Source organism: Nicotiana tabacum, chromosome 4, assembly GCF_000715075.1.
Source record: "Nicotiana tabacum cultivar K326 chromosome 4, ASM71507v2, whole genome shotgun sequence".
NCBI lineage: Eukaryota > Viridiplantae > Streptophyta > Magnoliopsida > Solanales > Solanaceae > Nicotiana > Nicotiana tabacum.
Genome location: NC_134083.1, coordinates 103,704,213 through 103,724,323, shown reverse-complemented (window position 1 = coordinate 103,724,323; position 20,111 = coordinate 103,704,213). Strand labels below are relative to the sequence as shown.

Genomic DNA, 20,111 nt, shown 5'->3' with positions numbered 1-20,111 from the left:
TAACTAAAAAATCTAGTATTAAGATCAATCGAAGTGCACTTATTGAACTTCAATCGTGCAATTTAAAAGATTTTAATATTCACCCAACCCCGACCATCCCCACCACTCTACTGCCTCAATTTTACACCATAATATTTGCCTAATTATATATGAATATTTTTTAAAATAATATCTTTCATTCACTTATCAAACGTTAAAAATAAATAAAATCTACTTATTTAAAAATTGCGAAAACTTTTTGCTTCATACTATCAAACACCCAAATAAACAAAAATGGTGGCAAGTTTATATAGTATATATATAAAACAAGAAAAGGGAGAAAAGGAAAAACGTTTCCGGTTTGGGAGAAAGAGCCGTGGAGCTATTTGAATCACAATACTTTACGTAAAGAAATTTTTCACTTTCCCCTCTGAGTCTGAGAACGCCGAAACCGAAACACAAAATAGCCTTCTTGGCTCCTGTGCGGCTAACTAACCCCTTCCCCAAGTTTTCCCTCTCTCTCATTTATCAAGTACTGAGTACTACTTTTCTTCATTTTGGGGTAGTATATACAGTTAGGTCACATTTTCCCCCCACGGGATAAATAACGTATAATTAAACCTCACTTCTCAGGTGTTTTGGTCGATCTTTTGCCTATGGCGGCTGTTGTTCCTTCCTCAGATCGTATCCTTTTCTTTCTCTCTTTCTCTTAATTCATTTCTTTTAATTGTTTTCTCATCTGGGGTTTGCTTAAATTGTAAGTATTTATTTTTATTACGCTTCCGTTCTCTCTCTCTCTCTCTCTCTCTCTCTCTTTAATACTGGTTTTGTGTGGTTTTTACTAGGGTTTATGCTCCCTGTTTGACTACCGAATATGTATCGTTTCTATAATTTCTTACTTTATCTTTTCTTTCTGTTTCTTAATTTCATGGCTGTTTGGGGAGTGCTGAAATTAAAAAAGAAAAATTGATACTTATGGAATTAATTGCGCAATTGTTGTTTTATTAGTGCAATGATATGCTTGAAGAACCATCCTCTGCCCTGCTTGTGGGTTGTTATTGGGTCAATTTTAATTTTTCTAAAAGAACTTTAGTTGGATTTTTGGAATGGCATGATTCGGAGTAAGCAGACATAGAATCTTCAAAGTATTTTGAAATAAAATTTACATACTTAGAAAAACTATGTCAAAATATTATTAGGTCACATAGTTAACTTTCAAACTATTTAAATAGTAATTGAGATAAAGGTTGTGGTCAAAGAAAAACTCCTTTGACCCTCCAAACAGGTACTGTCACATAGAGTGGAACAGAAGGGGTATATATTAATGACGTTTGACATGCTTGTGGAATATATCTAGTATGTAAGTTATGTATCAGACGAATTTATGGCATCAAAACTCTTAATGGATGAGCTGTTTAAATAAGATGTCCGGCCGACCCTGGGTTTATGGAATGTTTTTTTGTCTCCTTAATTCACATTGCTTAAGAAACAGCAGATTTGCTACAGGACTTGCATTTGGATTCCGAGAATAAGTCCCTTCAAGCTCGTGACTCAACAAAGCAGGTACTGGTTGTTGCGTTAGATCTTGAGATTAATTTTGACTTTCCAATGCATGCCACTAGATGAAAATTTTGGCATCTTTGCTGTATTTTTTCATTAAAGTTTGACAACAAAGGATGTCTTGGTTGAGTTGAAAATTAATTCCCTTTACTGTCAATCCCTCTTTCTTGATAAAAAGGTTTCATCTGTTCAATATGCACCTGTTGAACCTGGCACCATGGCGAATGGAATGAACAAGCCTTTTGAGAGATCAACAAGCCCCTTTAATCAGGATTTCACAGGGCCAAGCATGTTTTACAGCCCAAACGGATACACATCTCCAACATACCCTTCTTCAACATACTATTATGGAGGTAACAAACACCAGACAGTATAGAGAGTGTTGTTTATCAATTGATAAAAAACTTAACAGCATGTTGTGTTGCCCATTATTTTGATTCATCATTGGACATTCAGCTAAATTACATGATATAAAGTTGTTAGGATGGATAAGCTGCTAGGCAATTCTGAATTATCTAGGTAGCATTAGGAATGAAGGTCAGGAAGGTCTTTTATTTGGTCAGTTGCCTAGTGTACCTTTTGATGGTATATTTTTCATTCTATCAATAAAGTTTTTGTCTGTTCATCCCCCTGTGATATGGTCTTAATACAGGTTATGATGGATCATCAGGCAATGAGTGGGATGGATTTGCAAGCGCCGATGGAGTTGAAATGCCTCAAGTAAGTTTTTATTTTTTTTAAAATAGTTATGTTTCCTTTATTATTTGTTTATTTTCCATCTATAGAATTTTGCCTTGAAATTGATTCCTAGAATTTCCTTGTGATTTGTGATCTTTTAACCAAGAAGAGTTGGTACTGTGATCTGTGACTTGTCCTGATGACATATCTCCCCATCCCCTTTATCCTTCTCTTCTCTATAACTGGAAGATGTTTGACCTCGTGTTGTTTGTTATTATTCTTGTGATCTTGTTTATTAGTCTATTACTTGAGGATAGCTTTTGATTCTCTCCGGTCCTGGTGGCTGATAACAGGGCATGTTCGGTGACTATCAACATGGGTATGGTTATGCACCATATGGGACATACTCCCCATCGGGTTCGCATGTTGGACATGATAGGCAGCTCTATGGCCCTCAGCAATACCAATACCCATCGTCTTATTTTCAGTCCGCTTCTTCGACCAGTGGATCTTACCCTTCAAACCAAGGTAACACTTCCCAGACAGCGGTTTCACCTTCTGTTGCACCTGACCAAGTGCGATTTCCAGCTGAATCAACCGAAGCAAATCAGAGTCGTGTAGGGAGTACCGTGACTCATCGAACCAATACGTCAAAGTCTGTAAGACCAACTTACCAGAATTCTTCTGCGAAATCCTCTGATTCCTATGGTTGGGGAGGCATGCCATCAGGTATCCCTTTTCTCGGATTATAAGGAAGAGATTTGGTTCAAGGAATTAGTTTGTTAGATATATCCTTGAAGCTTCTATGTTTTTTATCATCACAAATCTGTTGATGCAGTAAGTCCTTGGGTCTCTTCAGCAGTTCCTCGTGGGAGCAATTTCTCTTCTGGAGGTACTCAAAATCTGCGTCCTCTTCCACATTCAGTGGTAGGTATTTCTTAAGGTGCTTGTCATTTGCACCGCTTGATTGCTGTGTGTCCTTGATATTCAGTACTTCTTATTCATCTTTTTCCTACCTGTTTTATGGTGGCTAAACATGCTGCTCTCCCGAATTTTCAACTTGTGGATCTGCTTCCCTTTCCTTTTTTTTTGGGCATTATTAACTGGATTTAATTTACCAATGGTGTTTATGATTTGGAAATGGAGCATTCAGTAGACCTGGATACATCCTTCTCTTCGCCTTATTCTATCCTTTTATGCAACAGGGTATGCAGCATCCAAGAGCGTCATCTGCAATGGGAGGATATATGAATCAGATGTATCCTAACAATCGGATGTATGGCCAATACGGAAACGCGTTTAGAAGTGGTTTAGGATTTTCACCTAGTATTTATGATCTTAGGACTGGTGGTCGTGATTGGTTGGTTGCTGATCACAAGTATAGACCTCGTGGCCGTGGTAATGGGTTATCTGCCAACAGCAATGAAAGCGCTGATGGGTTGAATGAATTGAACAGAGGACCCCGGGGAAAGGGTTTCAAGGACCAGAAGGATTCTGAACCTATATCCTTAGCAGTTAAGGGGCAGAGTCTTCCACTAAAAGGCAACTGTGATGAGGATAATCTACCCCTTTTCCCAGATAGGGAGCAGTACAACAGAGATGATTTCCCTGAAACATACACAGATGCAAAGTTCTTTGTCATTAAATCATACAGCGAGGATGATATTCACAAAAGCATTAAATACGGTGTATGGGCAAGCACACCCAACGGTAACAAGAAACTGGATGCAGCTTACAGAGAAGCTGAGGAGAAGTCTGGGGGATGTCCTGTTTTTCTGCTGTTTTCTGTAAGTATCATCTTTGCACCTTTGCAAATAGGCAAGTCCATCTAGTGGCAACCTTTGGGAGTATTAGTTAATTTCCTTTGTGGTGTTTTACAGGTCAATGCAAGTGGGCAGTTTGTTGGTCTTGCAGAGATGATTGGTCCAGTTGACTTTGATAAAACTGTTGAGTATTGGCAGCAGGACAAGTGGAATGGTTGCTTTCCAGTGAAGTGGCATATTGTGAAAGATGTTCCTAATATCATTTTGAGGCACATTACATTGGAAAACAATGAAAATAAACCTGTAACCAACAGCAGAGATACTCAGGAGGTGTGTGATAGTCCCTTGCGCTACAAATTTCTAATCTATGCTTCTCTGGCTGAATTTTTGATATCTTCCGATGCTGCAGGTAAAATCTGAGCTGGGTCTTCAAATACTTCAAATATTCAAGACACATTCCAGCAAGACATGCATTCTAGATGACTTTGATTTCTATGAGGGGCGTCAGAAGATAATGCAAGAGAAGAAAGCTAAACAGCGTCAACTGAATAAACAGGTATATTGATCTTTTTCTTTACACTTGATTCATCTTCTTTTGTTGTTCGTTTTATTTGTTGCATAGTTGCTTGATTCAACGATTGGTAAGAGATAAAAATGCATTAAGCTGCTAAGAGGGTGCTTGAACATTCTTTTTGAAATGCTTCTGGAAAGGCTTTCCAGATTTATGGGACACTTTGGGAAACTAATTGTGTTTGGATAGCTTCTATCTCAGTTAAGTTGGTTGTTTTCACCTAAAAACAGCTCTTGGCTTTAAAGAAAATCTGTCCCAACACTGGCCTATACTTGCTTGGTGTTTGATGAGAGGATATAGAGTTGGGATTTTGTTCCGCATAATTGGTTGGAGGGACAAAAAGAGGATTTGATTGCTTGCAACAAAAATTTCCCAATTTAACTTTCCACGATTCATTCCCTGCAAACCTTACCATTTGTCCTTTTTCCATTTTCTTTTTAATTTGAAGATTTGTCCTAAGCCTTCAAATTAACCCACATTATCTTTACTGATGGAGCCGTCCTTACCTTGTCACTTAATTGTCCCGAGACTAGTCAAATTATTTATAGTCTTGTTGTTTAGTATCTGCAAATCTTGTCCAGAGGACCAAACCAGACCTGATTGTGCTGATTATAGTTTGTAAATAGTTTTGGGTTGGCAACACAACAGCTGTTTTCTGTTGGATCTAAAATAGAGTTGTAAACATTACCTTAACCTTATCTTTAAAAAAAAAATATAGTTGTGACCGATTTTCCATAAAAGTTCCATGGTGCATAGTTAACCAATCCAATAACCACAATATTAAATGGTAATATTTCACCAACTTATTTAAAAAGATAATATTTCTCCAACCCTTATACAAACGCACATACATTTCCAATCCCAATACTTACAGGTATGTAAAGTTTAACATAGATAGGAACTGTGGTGAAATGACGATTGCTCATCAGAAAACAATAAGTTGAAACACTTCCAGGGTCCAGTGGATAGGGTGTGTGTGTTTGATGAATTGCATGATTTCAGGAGATTCTACTTTAAGATGAAGAGAGAGAAGGAGGGTGATTGAGTGGCCGGGAAGCTGGGAACTTGCTAGAGGGAGCATGGGGATTTTTACGTAGTTGCTTTGGTCTGGAGTTACATGAATGCCCATTTAAAATATATTTGAATCTCTGATATTTGTTTAAACTTGCCAAATTTGTATTATGTCCATGTAGTTAGAAAATTTGTTATCTCTCTCTCTCTCTCTCTCTCTCTCTCTCTCTCTCTCTCTCTCTCTCTCTCTCTCTCTCTCTCTCTCTCTATATATATATATATATATATATATATATATATATATATATATATATATATATATATATATATGAGCGGAGAGCTTGCTGGAGGGAGGACGGCGCTATAAACAAGTTGCTTTGTTTTGGATTTATAGTTTTGATTCTCTGGTGTTGGTTTGAAACCACCAAACTCTAGTTATGTCCATGCATATTTTATTCAGAATCCAAGTTACTGAGCTGTGTTATAGATGTAGGTGGACTAGTTGGGATAGTTTGCACTGTGTTGATACCATACCTGACCTTTTTTTATCAGGCAAAAGTCGAATTTCATTACTTTTCATCCGTTGATACAATACCCGACTTTTTTTGACAAGCCAGTGCTGTTGATCCAAGGGGGACAACCCCTGGGATTCAAGAACTATACGAGTACTATGCAAGAAGTTTAGTTTCCATCTAATCATTTATATAGATTGTAAATCCTATTTGCTCCAAAATTACACCAAAAAAATTGCAAACCATCTCAATATCAGTGAAAGCAGTATATACCACACCTAATGATCCTGCTTGTTCTGTCCCGTCACCCAATTTTTGAGCATGTTCACCATCAAATCCCATGTCATGCGGTGTGACCAAGTGTCCCACTTATTCCTAGTACTAGTATGATACACATTGCACCAGCCAATGTCAATTTGTCTTTGCTCTTGGGATTTTAACGGTTAAGAGTTCCATGCAGCTGGCCAAACAAAAAAAGGAAGTGGAGAAGCCACTTTATTTTGCACTCAGTGGTCCAGATTGCTTTACCTTGTTGTCCTTTTCAACAAAATCTTGTAAAAGGATCTTATTGTGAATATACCATTATAGCCCTCCTGTCCCATCCATATCCCTGCACCATCGGCAGTTGATTGACAGACGTAGAGCTGTCGTAAATCCCCGACCTCCCCTGCCAAGCAGTACGCTGCTTCAATTCTTGGTCCGAGAAATTGTGCCTACTCCATTTTGATGCATTACACCAATGTAAAAGTTGCAAATATTCTTTTATTTAGGTAATTACTGCATGTCATTTCTTCGACACTCGGTTAATTTTGGGTTAGTGATTGTGTCTGATATTTCAGGTTGGAAATGTCAATCAATCTGCTGCTTCGACCCAAATAACTGAGCAAGATAGGCCAATAGATAAAGAATGGTCAAAAATACCTGCTTCATCTGGGGGTTCCACTGGTCTACCCAGATCTGAAGATGGGGAACTGAAGCCATCTGAAGAAATAAGATCAACCACAGCTGCCAAAGATCAACCAAATGCTAAAGACAATGAAGTCTTATTGAATGGAACGGGAAGTGCTTGCTGAGTGTTTTCTTTTACTTTTCTCTTTTTCTCTCTTCGTGGGCTCGTTCGTTAACTTGGGTTTATGCGAAGCTTTTTACCGGATCCAATTAGCATAGCAGAAGGTTTTGTTTTTTGTCACATGCAATATGTTTTCTTTTACTAGGATGGTAATAAAACAAGTAGCTCAAAACTTTCTTTATTGGCAGCTAGAAGCTTGGACTCCTTTGAGAATTGCAATTACTTAGTGGACTTCATATCTTCTTGATCTTTTATTTGGTTTTTTAGTTTTTGGCTTAGACTCAGCTTTTATTAAACGATCTTGTATTTCCCTCTTTTTTTGTTAAATTTGTTGAGGTTTTGTTCATGTGTTCTTGTTATTATGAGTGAGTCAAGGTTTTTTTATTGATTAGCAACTATGGATACGCATTCATGAATGTATAACATGTGAGTTTTGTTAACTGGGCATGTTTAGGTAATATCGACATCAATAAGAAAAGCTCTTGACAGACAAGCATTTTATTAACCAACATAGGGATGGGAAATCCTTTTGACATTTTGTCAATCAGTTATAACCACCCATCCATCTCAATCTAATAGAGGTTAATTATATTATATGAATCATCTATGACAGTTGCTCCATTGAGTCATTTCTATACTAAATTTTGTTTAAGAAAACCACTTGAAACTTCAAAATCTGTCAACCATTTGGTTAGATAACATTTGAAGTTAATTGAGTTATGATTACCCTATTACTAAAATTTTGTCAGCGGTGTTTAATCTACACAAAATGCCCATTCGGACCAAACTAATTACTTACTCAAAATTTTTTACATAATACACTCACGGTCCAAAATATTTACCCCGGCTTTCTACGGACATTGCCATTTTCGCATTAAATACTCTTTGTCTCTTTGTATTTTCTCTCTCCTATTTTTTCCTATTTATCCTAACTTTTCCCTGCCATTCCCTTTCTCCCATTGATTACTCTCTCCTTTCTCCCATTAATTACTTTATATCTTTGTATTTTTCTTCTCCTATTTTTTCTACATTGCACGTTATTCATCTTTTTAACGTATGTGCTTTTGTTTGAAAGCTTCAAGAGCTTCTTTGTATTTTTTCCCCTGCATTCATAGATTAAGATACCCCGATCCAAAACGTCTCATTAATGAACTCCATGGATAAGTTAACTCTTTAATCACATACCGAGGTGGTTCCAAGATATAAATTTAATGGGTTCAGCTTTTAAGGTTTTAGCATTGAACTTATTATACTGTTAAAATTATGGGTTCAAATCTAATACTTGTTGAGATTTTAATAGGTTTTTACATATAAATCTATACTCTGTGTCGGAAATTATGAGTTCAGTTGAACTCGTATCCGAAACGCTACATCTGCTCCTAACCACATACTGCGATTAACTAACTTTGAGGATTATTGTTACTAGGACTTATTATATGATACACAATCTAATGACAAAGAAAAAACGAAATAAAATATTTTTAAAAAAAAAAGAGCTAACAAAATGATATATTGTAATAATATGCAATATTTCAGATGAAACTTGAATAAAAACGCATTTACCCAACACTATACCGCTACGGTATTGTTGCCCCCAAACGCACACACAAGTATACGTGGTCGACAAGTAATATAGGATTATAAGTCCAGATATCGTACCCACAGGGACTTGTGATTAATTATCAACTAAAATAAACCAAACAATTAATCTATTCAAGTGAATCGTAAAGCATGAATATTTAACTAAAATTTATCTAGAATAGTAAACTATGAAATTAAAGGAAACAAGTCTGCAATCTTAGAGAAGAGTTCAATGGGAGAAAATATTCTAGAGCTATGGGTTAGCTAACAATCCCGTTGAGTTTTTCACTTAAATCGTCTAATTAATTTATCTGGTTTATTGGTTGACAGGGTTAATATTGCTCGTAACCTTCTCCCGAAGTACTACTCGCTTATTCAAGCTAATCTAATGCCTATATTCCTATGGAATTAGAATTAACAAGAACGCATTAATAATTCCTGTATAGTAACCAAGCAAGGCGATTAGGTATATTCCTATCCTAACCGCAAATCCGCCCCCCACTCAGAGTTAAGATCTTGCTCTACTCAATCTTATATGCAATCTAGAATTTCCTCTCCCGAGTTCAATCCTAGATTCGTAGATAGTATTCAATTGATTATCAAGCAATCAAATAGTTAAGCGCAAGATTGAATAAATAAACCAATATGATAAAATAATAAGAACAATTCAAGCTTCAAACTGCAACGTTCATGTATCACCCAAAACTCTAGAACTAATAAATTATGAGATTAAAGGAAGAGAAGAGAAGAAAAACTAGTTAGAAGCCTCCTCGAAGCGTGGTCGTGTTCCCTCGTGTGAATTCTCCTACAAAGTATGTTAGTTATCCTCCAAAATAGGTTTATAACTCCTTTTATACGAGTTGGTGGGGGGGAGGGGGAGGGTCTTGAGCCGAAATAACCTTGTCCCGAACGAACTAAGAAAAGTTCCCGCCTCCAGCGTCCAGATCAAAGCCTAGCGCTGGCCCTGGCTGTTTCACGCCAATTCCTTCAAATTTTGCTTTGCTTTGCTTCTCTTCTTTTCTCTTGTCTTCCACCTGGGGGGACAAAACCCAAAGGGTGTCCCCTCTTTTTTTATTCTTTTAATTTTCTTTCTTTTTCTTCTATATTTTATTTAATTTTGCTCCAAATCTCTTCATCTTCACACTGCTTTATTCCTACACAGTTAAAATATAATATTAAGTACAAAGTAATATAATTAACACTCAAAAGACGATTAAAAGTAATAGAATGTGAGGCAACAATAATTAAATATATACATTTTTGGCCTAATATCAGGTATCACATTATATTGTAAGAGTATATAGTTATACTATAACAATATACTGTAATAGTATACATATATACCGAAACGGTATACTAATAATAATATGCAGCTTTTTGGCAAAAAATTAAACTAAAACACAGTTGTCCAATAATATACCGCTATTGTATCACAATATACTGTAAGAGTATATAGATATACTTCAATGGTATACTATAATAGTATACATATATACCGAAATATTAATGGGTAGGGTCGTGTAATTATTTTGTATGGATAGAATCGGGGTAATTATTTTGATTTCTACGGGTAACCCGTATATATCCAATATGGTCTAACGCCTTATTGGTCCAATGTACCAATGACCAGTCATCTTAAACAAGTTGCAAACTATCCGAAATCAACTACTATGTTTCCTGAAATTAAGTAAACATAACTATTTATGATGGTAGCCATTGTCATACTAGCAAGACATGACAGTTCCGGCACTCTATATCCAAACACTTGTACAAGAAAACGAAAAAAGAAAGGTGTAAAAATGACAGTACCGCTTGACCTTAAGTTAAAGGAAGTCAATAGTATAACTTTTCAATTAGGGAGATTAATTGTATTTGCGAGTAGTAGATGTGCTATTAAATCATGGGTAAAGTTGCATAGCGGGGACCTAGTTGCATCGTTTCTTCAATTTTCTTGTTTTCTTTTAACTTTTTGGTGAAATTTCAACCATGTACTTTAGTGATACAAGATGGAGAGGCAACCAATAGCGACCTTCAAATTATGGTTCTATGCATTTTCTAGTGGCAATTTAGTAGAATTGAACTTTCGCTAGGAAAAAGAGAAATAGAAAATCCCTCCAATTCACATTCATACAGCTTATGCTGTGTACAAAGCTTTGTCAAACACCATTATACAAAATTAAACCAGGGAATACATTTTACTTGGTGGAAACTCTTTGGTTATTTGCAATATGATCTATTTTAGGAAGTTTTTGTGAATCTATAAAGGTACAATTTTCACGTTGCATAGAATTTAGAAACTGTTATACGGAAGTTTTGGAAAGTCACTATATAAGATCATTTGAAAGTATCGTGTATTTTTTAATAAGTCGAATGAACAATTTCTTAATAAAACATAACAGGGGTAGGAAAATGTCTTATTTGGGCTTAGTGGTCGCTGTAGCAGAATGTGCCAAAGTAAGTTTTTGGAGAAAGAAAGGAGGAGGTGGAGATAGGCCTTAGCCACTATGCACTCACTGGTCTCTGTGTTTGTGGAAGCTAAGCACCCATAAACTCTCAGACAAGACAAGACAGACTTGTTCTTTCTTTCTTTCTTTCTCTTGTTGGTGGTTAAGAATGGCTGCAGCTCTTTTATCTCTTTCTCTACCTAAGCTCAATGTAACTAAAGCTTCAACTGCAGCCAACACCACAACTACAGAAAGTCTTGAACAGAAATTCGGTCGTAAAGGCATCAAATTTTGTGAGTCTGAAGGGACAGTTGAGCTGAGTGTTAGAAATGGAAGCTCAGTGAAGCTACAGATACCCAATGCCCATATCACTTCTTACAAGCCTAAAGTTTATTGGAAAGATGATGGTTTTGAGGAAGTCCTTTATACCCTTCCTCCTCCTCCTTCCTCTTTTTATTCTAATTCTAGAGGTGGCATTGCTCTGGTAATCAATGAAATCTTGGAGCCTAAATTGTCAACAACAGCAGCCAAAGCTTCTTCTGAGTGGACTGTCACAGATGTTGATTCTGACTCTATTGATGCTCTCCAGGTCAGTTACTACTCAGTTTTCACTACTCTTTCATCTTTCTTCAATGCTTGACTGAATGATCATCAAAATCACTTAAATGTCCATCATTGCAATATATGTTAGTAGGATAAGCACCATGGTATCAATTTAACTTTTAACCACCAGTGCTTTAGGCATATTCGGCGCTTGAATTTGGAAAAGGCAAACCAAATCTTGCCAGTAGCTCTTCGTGGAGGCTGAAATGTTGTGTTCAGAAAGTAGCTTTCCCTTTCACAAAGAAATACTATCTTTCTTGTTTAAATGCTATTTTTCTTGATTTCTCAAAAAGGGGATGCTGTATAGAAGCCCCGATCAGAAGGTGCGAGAGGTTAGCCTCAGTAGGTATCAGGAGGGTAGAGGTAGGTCTAAGAAGTCTTCGGGCGAGGTTATTAGGAGGGACATGGCGCAGCTGGAGTTGACTGAGGTCATGGCCCTAGATAAGAGGGTGTGGAGGTCGAGGACTAGGGTAGAAGGCTAGTAGGTAGTCGAGCGTATCTCTTTGTCTTTCCCAGTTCGCTAGCATTAGTGTTAGTATGATATCCTTTTATTCATAGGTTGCTATTATTACCTAGAGTTCAACTGCTTTCTTGGCTTCAATATTTTTATCTTTCTGTTATTCCTTCTTGTTGCCATTACTTTTGTCATCCGTTCTCCAGCCGAGCGTCTATCGGAAACAGTCTTTCTGTCCTTCTAGGATAGGGGTAAGGCTGTGTACATCTCACCCAACTGTGCTTGTTGTTGTTGTTGTTGTTGTTCTCAAAAAGGGGATGCAGCTGAATAACTGTGACAGACACTATGTACTAAAAATTTCAGGTTGAATTGAGCTGCAGCAGAGGGACTCTTGATATTAACTATGTGGTGTCACTCTATCCACTGAGCATGGCAACAGCAGTTATAGTGAAGAACAATGGCCGCAAGCCTGTCAAGTTAACGAGTGCTATACTAAGCCATTTGAAGTCTAAGACAAGAGGGGGTACAGGAATACAAGGACTCCGCAGCTGCACTTATTGCGCACATCCTCCTTTGTCTTCTCCCTTTGAAATTTTATCTCCAGGGGAAGCAATGAAAACTGAGGAGCCTGGTTTATTCTCGTTTGGTTGGGAGCCAGAATTGAAGCCGGGAATATGGTCTGCTCAAGATGTTCCCATCACTGTACTGAAGCACAAGCTCAGTAGACTTTACAGTGTTCCACCAGAAGAAAGAGCAAAGGAATTTTATAATTCAATACCTTCAAAATATGAAACAATTGATCAGGTATATCACATTCAAAACAAAAGACTACTCTCCTAGTGGATAGGTTATCATGCTTGCTGTTTCTACTATTAATGGCGCGCTTTATAACTCATTGTTTGGTGGGGATAACAATGTCCATTTAGTTTGTACTGATGTCTTGGATCTAATTCAACCCAAAAAAGTTGTTATAATTTCAAGATGAAGAGATATCATTTGATCTCTATGTATTGCCATTTCCAGGACAAATTTCTCATACGTTTTCGCACTAACATTGTTTTTTTCCCCCAGGGCCGTGAGCTCTTCTTCAGGATAATACGTATGGGGTTTGAAGACATTTACTTATCAAGTCCGGGTTCATTTTCGGACAAGTATGGGAAGGAATACTTTATCTGCACAGGCCCTGCTTCAATGTTGGTTCCTCTTGTTGTGAATTCTGGTGAAGAGTGGAGAGGAGCACAAGTTATTGAGCATGATAATTTATAGTTTGAAACTGGAGTACATATTTTCTTTTTACAAGCTTTATGTAGCTCTTGATTTCTTTATCAAGAAACTGCAATATTATGCAATATCAAATGTACTTAGTTGAATATAATTGAAAAATCCCTTTTTGTATCCTCCTCCTAAAGCGTAACTGTAGTTATCAATCTGAGAATCCCAAAGCACAAATGGATATCGGGAAACTTCATTTCCTTTCTTTTAACAGTTAAATCCTTCCAAGCAAATGATTGTTAACAAGCAGAAAATGGTTGAGCTAGAGATACATTCTTTAAACTGCAGCAATTAAAAAGATAAGCTTAGACATGTTAATAGAATCGCAAGTTGCATCCATAAATCCTATCCTGAGAAGAGAAAAATGAAAGAGCAAAAGGTAGGACCACCACCCAAAATATCATATCAAGACATGTCCAAAAGACACATAAAAAAGGGAGCATAATCCACACACTCTTTCAAATGTTCAACCTTAGCCAACCAAAAGTTACTGTGAAATATCATATCATGGAACAAGGATAAACTCAGTCGTCTAATTCTTTCTTCTTCTGGCATGGCTACCATTAACACTTGTCTCCTCTCTCCAAATAAAATCTCAGGTTCTCCAATTTCTAGATCAGTGAGAAAATCCATATTTCCTCCTCATCTCTGCAGTCCCTTCCAGTACACTAGCTTAACAAGAAATATTCAATTTCCAGCGGTAGCTTCCATCCCATACCCACCCATCGACACGGACTACTTGGAAAGTGAGTTCAGTGGACGTGGAGTTACCTTCACAGGAGTTAATGACAGCTGTGTTGTCCGCATGGCGTTGGAGAACGGAAGTATAGCTAACTTGATGCTTCCAAGTGGTTTGATCACATCATACAAAGCTCAAATGTGGCATGGAGGCACATTGGAGTTGTTGCATACCACTGTCTCACAAGGACAGAATGGTTCACCAGTCATTGAAGGAGGAGTTTCACTAGCCTGCATTTGCGACAACGATCATGGTCTTTCATGGTCTCCAAGTTCTTGGGTTCTTCATCAAGTTAAAGGAGATCCTCAAGAATCTATTCAGGTACCTTTGGATCCTACTATTAGATTAGCTCTCTCTTTCATTTGTGGTTACACGTCCGAGTTGGAATTGCAGGTGGAATTGATTTGTACAAGTTCAGATGGAAAGATTGAAGCTAAGTATATGGTTACTTTGCAACAAGATGTTTTAACTTCAGAGATTAAAGTCTTTAATTTAGGTAAGTCACGCCTCCGAATGATGGGTTCAGTTCTTAGCCATCTTACAGTAAGCACACCAGAAGCCAGTTATGCAGTCGGATTGGAAGGGTCAGATTTCTTCAACAAGCCTCCATTTTTAGCTAACTTCAGCATCCTTCCTCCTGGCTTTGGGAAGAGAAAGAATCAGGCTTCTAAAAGACTTTGGGATCCTAAATCAATTGGGGGAATATTCTCCAGCTGGGGTACAAATGAGACAATTGCAAGAGAAACAGAACAAGAGTTGGAGGGTGAAGAAACTGACAACTACAAGCATTTGACTGAGGAAATGAGCAAAATTTATCAAAGTGCACCTAGGAACTTCACACTCATTGATCGGGTAAAGTGTCTTTATGGGCATTAAGCAATAGCTGCTAATTTATTCTTGACATTTGATAATTACTCATCAACAGGGAAGACGAAACTCAGTGGTAGTAGGACGGGACGGGTTCAAAGAAGTGTACATGCTGAGTCCTGGCTCCAGTCATGAAAGTTATGGAAGATATTCATATATATGTGTTGGGCAAGCCGCTTTGCTTCAACCAATAATCATAGAATCGCAGAGTGAATGGAGAGGTAAACAAAGTTTGCATAACCCAAATATGTGAATTTCTGATCCAGCAGATGAACTTATTTTCACACAGAATGGAGCTCTCATTAGTGATTAAAAAATCAACAGATGGAAGACAACACTATCACAAGACAAACCACCTAAACCAAGCAGATACAATTGGTTTGACCTTGATGTGGATATAATGCCACAAATCCTATGAAATACCATTTGATTGTTAGAAGGAGAGCTCTGTTCTCCTGTTGCCCATGTTTTCCCTCCTCATTAACTTGGCTACAACTTGCAGATATAATTTCATTCATCAATTTACTCAGCAAGCTATAGAAATCAAATTTATTTAAAAATGGAAAATTAAACAGATTTGAAGAATCATGCCTCTTGACAATGCATGATGAAATGGCAATATCTTTCTCAAAAAACAAGCCCTTCATATTAGCGTCTGAATAATCAATTCGGATGATGGGATACTAGTTCTGTAACAAAGTACATTAATCCTCAATGAAAAAATTAAGATACTGAAGCTCCTATCTAGCACCCACTGTCTAAGAGTGGAATGTATTACAAAAGACCAACTACATATCTAGGTGGGAACCAGATTGTAGCTTTGGTCTTTATCCCCTATCCACAACAAAAGTATGAAGGCTGCCAAAAGTACAACTAAGATACCAAAAATCAATATGCTAGTAGAAGCATAGCCTTTATGGTGAATTACACTTTGCAATTCTGTTCCATTTCGGGCAACGTCGTCTGAAGATACTTGCAAATCTCCATCAGCTTGAGCATTATCTGTTGAAGATACTGATTCTGAGTTTAGATGGCATTGTTTATCATTATTAGATATTGTCCCATCTCTATCCTCGCATCTTTTACGATTGAAGAGGCCATTTTCTTCAGACCTTGCTGGACTGCGTTCACATCTGCACAAGGAAGGGCTCCTAAACCTTCTGCTTTTCCTCTCAGAAAAGTCTGAGTTCACATCATTGGCATCCTGAAGGAGATGAATAAGTTTTCTTGGCGTCGCAAAGATCTTCACACTTTCGACATTAACATGAGAACGTGACCTCTGAAGTACAAAACAAGCAATGTAATATCATGCTATCTTCAACTTCATATCTTGATATTTACCGATAACAAACCAAACTAGGGGCTCAATTTCAAATAATGCATTTCATAGCAAGCTCAAAGAAATCCAATGCTTCTTTGGAACAAGCACAGTATCATTTAATTTTGTCAAACAAACTGTCATTTGAACTATGATTTTCAAAATTTCATTATACTATTCCTTTCAAAGACATATAGATGCAGTTTTGATATTTCATACATCCAACATAAGAGAAACCATGAAACATCTATTGAACAGCAAAGTATTAAAAGCTAATATGAACTTGGTCATTTATTCTTTTCAGTTGCTTTATATTTCCCGTCAGAACTATACCAAGTTTCAACTTACTACTCCCTCCAGCTCATATTATGTGAGACAATTGACTGAGCAAAGAGTTGGGAAGTTCAATTTGAATTGTGTATCTTTTTAATATTCACGGGATAAAATGTTAAAAATTGTACAGTTGACAAGTTGTTTGATACAAAATCATCACATCACAGTTTAAATTTGGCCTATTAAATGAATTTCAATATTTTGAATTATGAAAGTTCATAAAATAATATTATTAGTGGAATATTGACAAAAATTAGATTATAATTGTTGCAACCCTATCCTTGATAAATTTCCAACCAAAGTTATCCATCAGAAATGTAGCATATGACTAATGCAGAACTATTCCCCGAGTGAAAACGCCACACTTGTTCGGGAAAAAAAAATACAGAAAGCAAAAACAGTTGACATCTTCTAGAATATTTTACAACCTCCATTCGGTTCTTTGCACAGACCATAGAAATCATGTATCAAAAATTTTACTTCTAAGATTGCTCTTTAATTAGTTTTGTTGCACATGCACTAGAGGGAACCCATCTATTCTGTTTATTCCTTTAATGCGCTCTACATCTCAAATAACTGAATTGTTATTTTCTCTACTTTATAAATGCACGAGGTACTTTTTAACTCCAAAATACTTCCCGCTATTTTCATAAATTATTTGCTGGTTAGAAATATTAGCCCTCGGATTAGTTTGCTGTCTGTTGTTCCAGGAAACTTTTACTAAAATTTTCTCTTTGACTTTAGAAAGAACTAAAGCAATTTAAACTTCAAACACTATATAAACTATGCAAAGAACAGTAGTCAATAACATTTTTTACCTGAGGACTGGGAGTAGCACTTCTGACAAAACCATTTCGAGCAGATCCTGGCAAAAATCCAGCAAACACAGCAGTGTTATCTCCAAAATCGTTATGAACCTCAGAGTGTGTGACGCCATTTCCATGGGTGAATTCTGAGAAGATGCCATCCTTTAGAGACACATCTACACCACCATTTCCACTCCTTCTCCAAAGTTTTCGGTTCACACTCCTTCTATCGTTACCCTGATTTATTGAAAGAGGGGAGTCCATGAATGGTTCATAGTCAACAAATGAGTTAACTGTGTGTGATTCTGGTGATGCAGTTAAAGGTGATTGGTCACCGGAACTCCATACAATGTTCCCTCTACTGTCAAAGTTGGATCCAGTCATTGAATCCACATCTCTCTCAAATTTTGGACCCTTCTCTGAGCATATTTTCTTTGCAGTCTGTAATGCTTCAAATGCAGCCCCTCTAACATAAAGCATCTTATCAGATTGACATTTTTCCATATCCTCAATAACCATTCTAAGATCAGATTGTATGCTTCTTTGATCCAAATGCTTCATCAAAGAGTTGACCATATGAATAGCAGACAATCTTTTTTGAGAAATTCCTTCGCCGCTGCTACTATTTATAATTTGTAATCCAGACTGTATCAACAATCTTGCATAAGCTTCCATGATTAAGCTATTATGTTTGGCTAAAGAAGTGACTAGAGCCATATGAGAATTGGTTTGAGTATGCTTCTCCAAAGCACCGGCAACTCTTTGACAAACCTCATGAACCATCTCATTTGAAGCAACACGCCAATTATCAGAATCCACAAGAGCCTTTAGGCAGAGAGCAGCTCCAGAAGATAAACTCTCCTGACTCCCGAGAAGACAATCTGAAAGAGGCTTAGAGAGGGAGTGTATAATGTATCTCTTCTTTTCCTCTGGTGTAGTTGGGTCCATACCATACCTCGCAATGGCTGGAACAACTTTTGAACAAGCTTGGTGAAGAGCAAAAGAACCGGCACTGGATGTAAGGGTCTTGATAATAGTGCTCATGATGTTATCAATTTGAGGAACAATTTTCGGCCCATGCACACGGGCAAGTACCTCATAGAGTGAAATTGTGTATTCACCGGATGAAGCATTGGATTCTTTGGTTTCAGAAACCTGAGCAAGAAAGAGAGGGATTGCCTTGGAATCTAGCTCTTTCACATATGACTTCAATGCTTTCATTGCACATTTTCTACTCTCAGCATCCTTATCCAAATTCTCCAGTTGTCTTCTAAGTATTGGGCTTAGACTTCTCCCCATCTCTTAACTGCATCCAAGAAACCATGCTAATATTTAGACAAATTATTCACCAAATCTTATAGATTTGAACGAACTGAAAGCTTCTGCTTAAAAGCCCAATAAAATCATTTTCTAAGCAGAAAAAAAAACAAGCGCCCCAATTTGATACCAAGATTTCTAAATTAAATCTTTTCTATAACAAAATTAAATCTTTTCTATAACAAAACACATAAAACAGAAACACAAACTTGGGTCATCTTGCTCTTAGTTAAAGGGAGACTTTCAGATGCTTATAAAAATCAAATCTTCATTCAAGAACTCAAAATAGCCAAATGGGTGACCCAAAAAGAAGCATACCTTCTCTTCAGTCAAAGATGAGTCCTTTCAGATTCTTACTGCAGCAACAAGAAGTGGCACATCAAAATCTCTAACTTTTCTTCTAAAGCAGGAACACTAAGGAATTCTTGAAATGGGAAATAAATCAAAAAGAAATCTTGAATACATCTCAGTGATAATAGACGAAGAAATGACCAGTGTGAACAGAGAATTATACGCACGTTAAGTCATTGTAATTGTAATTGCAATTAAAGAGAAAAAGTACTAAGGCAATACTACTACTCCTACTATACTCAAATATATTGCCTTAATTTGGATTTGCTCCGCGTTTTTGGTGGTGCGCTGTCTGAATTAGTTCACCTATCCAAATATATTTTGAGGGGTACCCTTAAATTTTGAATTTTCTACCTTAATTCCCCCGCTGCCCTTCACCCCGCCAGCTGTATTTGAGTTTTCATTTTTCAATCAATGTTGCTTTGACGAAATTACCCCTCCACAATAATTATTGGGGTATAATAGCCTGTTTGGCCAAACTTTTAAAATCAGTTTATTTTGAAAAATATTTTTCTCAAAAGTACTGATAAACAATTTATTTTGACTAATGTATTTGAAAATCACTCTTGAGCAGTAATTAGTGTTTGATCAAGTTTTTAAAAATTGTTTATAAGTGTATTTTTTTCAAAAATACTTCTCACAAAAGTACTTATGGAGAGAAACTATTTTTTTCTGCTACTCAAAAACTGTTTCCGCTTATCTTCAAATGTATTTTTTTTTCTTCTAAAAGCTTAGCCAAACAGCACAATTTTTGAAAAAAAATATTTTTGGCCCAAAAAAAACTTGGTCAATCAAGCTATAAGAATGAATGGTGGTTTTCGATTTTCAACATTTTAAACATTTCACTCAATACTAGAGCCGAGGTCCTTTTATGTTGCTCTAG

The 20,111-nt window shown here is 36.8% G+C and overlaps 4 protein-coding genes across 7 annotated transcripts; 3 read left to right on the top strand and 1 right to left on the bottom strand.

Annotated features, from left to right (window-relative positions):
- The first annotated feature begins 272 nt into the window (after positions 1 to 272).
- Positions 273 to 7,489, top strand: LOC107814255 (YTH domain-containing protein ECT4). Of its 3 annotated transcripts, XM_075252285.1 has the most exons (12): positions 304 to 511; positions 613 to 663; positions 1,466 to 1,542; positions 1,718 to 1,892; positions 2,192 to 2,259; positions 2,571 to 2,745; positions 2,806 to 2,946; positions 3,056 to 3,144; positions 3,423 to 4,004; positions 4,098 to 4,310; positions 4,390 to 4,536; positions 6,914 to 7,489. In XM_075252285.1, the coding sequence occupies exons 2-12, from the start codon at positions 636 to 638 to the stop codon at positions 7,145 to 7,147; spliced, it is 1,929 nt and encodes a 642-aa protein (XP_075108386.1). In that variant the 5' UTR covers positions 304 to 511; positions 613 to 635; the 3' UTR covers positions 7,148 to 7,489. The 3 variants fall into 3 exon arrangements, with proteins under 3 accessions (XP_016495119.1, XP_075108386.1, XP_016495118.1); XM_016639633.2 differs by having other exon boundaries at positions 273 to 511; positions 2,571 to 2,946; XM_016639632.2 differs by having other exon boundaries at positions 315 to 663; positions 2,571 to 2,946.
- A 3,651-nt stretch (positions 7,490 to 11,140) lies between these two features.
- Positions 11,141 to 13,620, top strand: LOC107814256 (photosynthetic NDH subunit of subcomplex B 2, chloroplastic-like). The gene is made up of 3 exons (XM_016639636.2): positions 11,141 to 11,757; positions 12,589 to 13,029; positions 13,297 to 13,620. Exons 1-3 carry the CDS (start codon positions 11,338 to 11,340, stop codon positions 13,489 to 13,491), a joined length of 1,056 nt encoding a protein of 351 aa, XP_016495122.1. The 5' UTR covers positions 11,141 to 11,337; the 3' UTR covers positions 13,492 to 13,620.
- A 332-nt stretch (positions 13,621 to 13,952) lies between these two features.
- On the top strand, positions 13,953 to 15,632 carry LOC107814258 (protein NDH-DEPENDENT CYCLIC ELECTRON FLOW 5). Its single transcript, XM_016639639.2, has 3 exons — positions 13,953 to 14,557; positions 14,630 to 15,088; positions 15,162 to 15,632. Exons 1-3 carry the CDS (start codon positions 14,051 to 14,053, stop codon positions 15,354 to 15,356), a joined length of 1,161 nt encoding a protein of 386 aa, XP_016495125.1. The 5' UTR covers positions 13,953 to 14,050; the 3' UTR covers positions 15,357 to 15,632.
- Positions 15,633 to 15,638: 6 nt separating this feature from the next.
- LOC107814257 (protein SINE1-like) lies at positions 15,639 to 19,513 on the bottom strand. Of its 2 annotated transcripts, none has more exons than XM_016639637.2 (3): positions 19,196 to 19,513; positions 17,573 to 18,866; positions 15,639 to 16,382 (listed from the first exon to the last, which is right to left on the bottom strand). In XM_016639637.2, exons 2-3 carry the CDS (start codon positions 18,857 to 18,859, stop codon positions 15,900 to 15,902), a joined length of 1,770 nt encoding a protein of 589 aa, XP_016495123.1. In that variant the 5' UTR covers positions 18,860 to 18,866; positions 19,196 to 19,513; the 3' UTR covers positions 15,639 to 15,899. The 2 variants fall into 2 exon arrangements, with proteins under 2 accessions (XP_016495123.1, XP_016495124.1); XM_016639638.2 differs by having other exon boundaries at positions 15,639 to 16,307.
- Between the last annotated feature and the right edge of the window lie 598 nt (positions 19,514 to 20,111).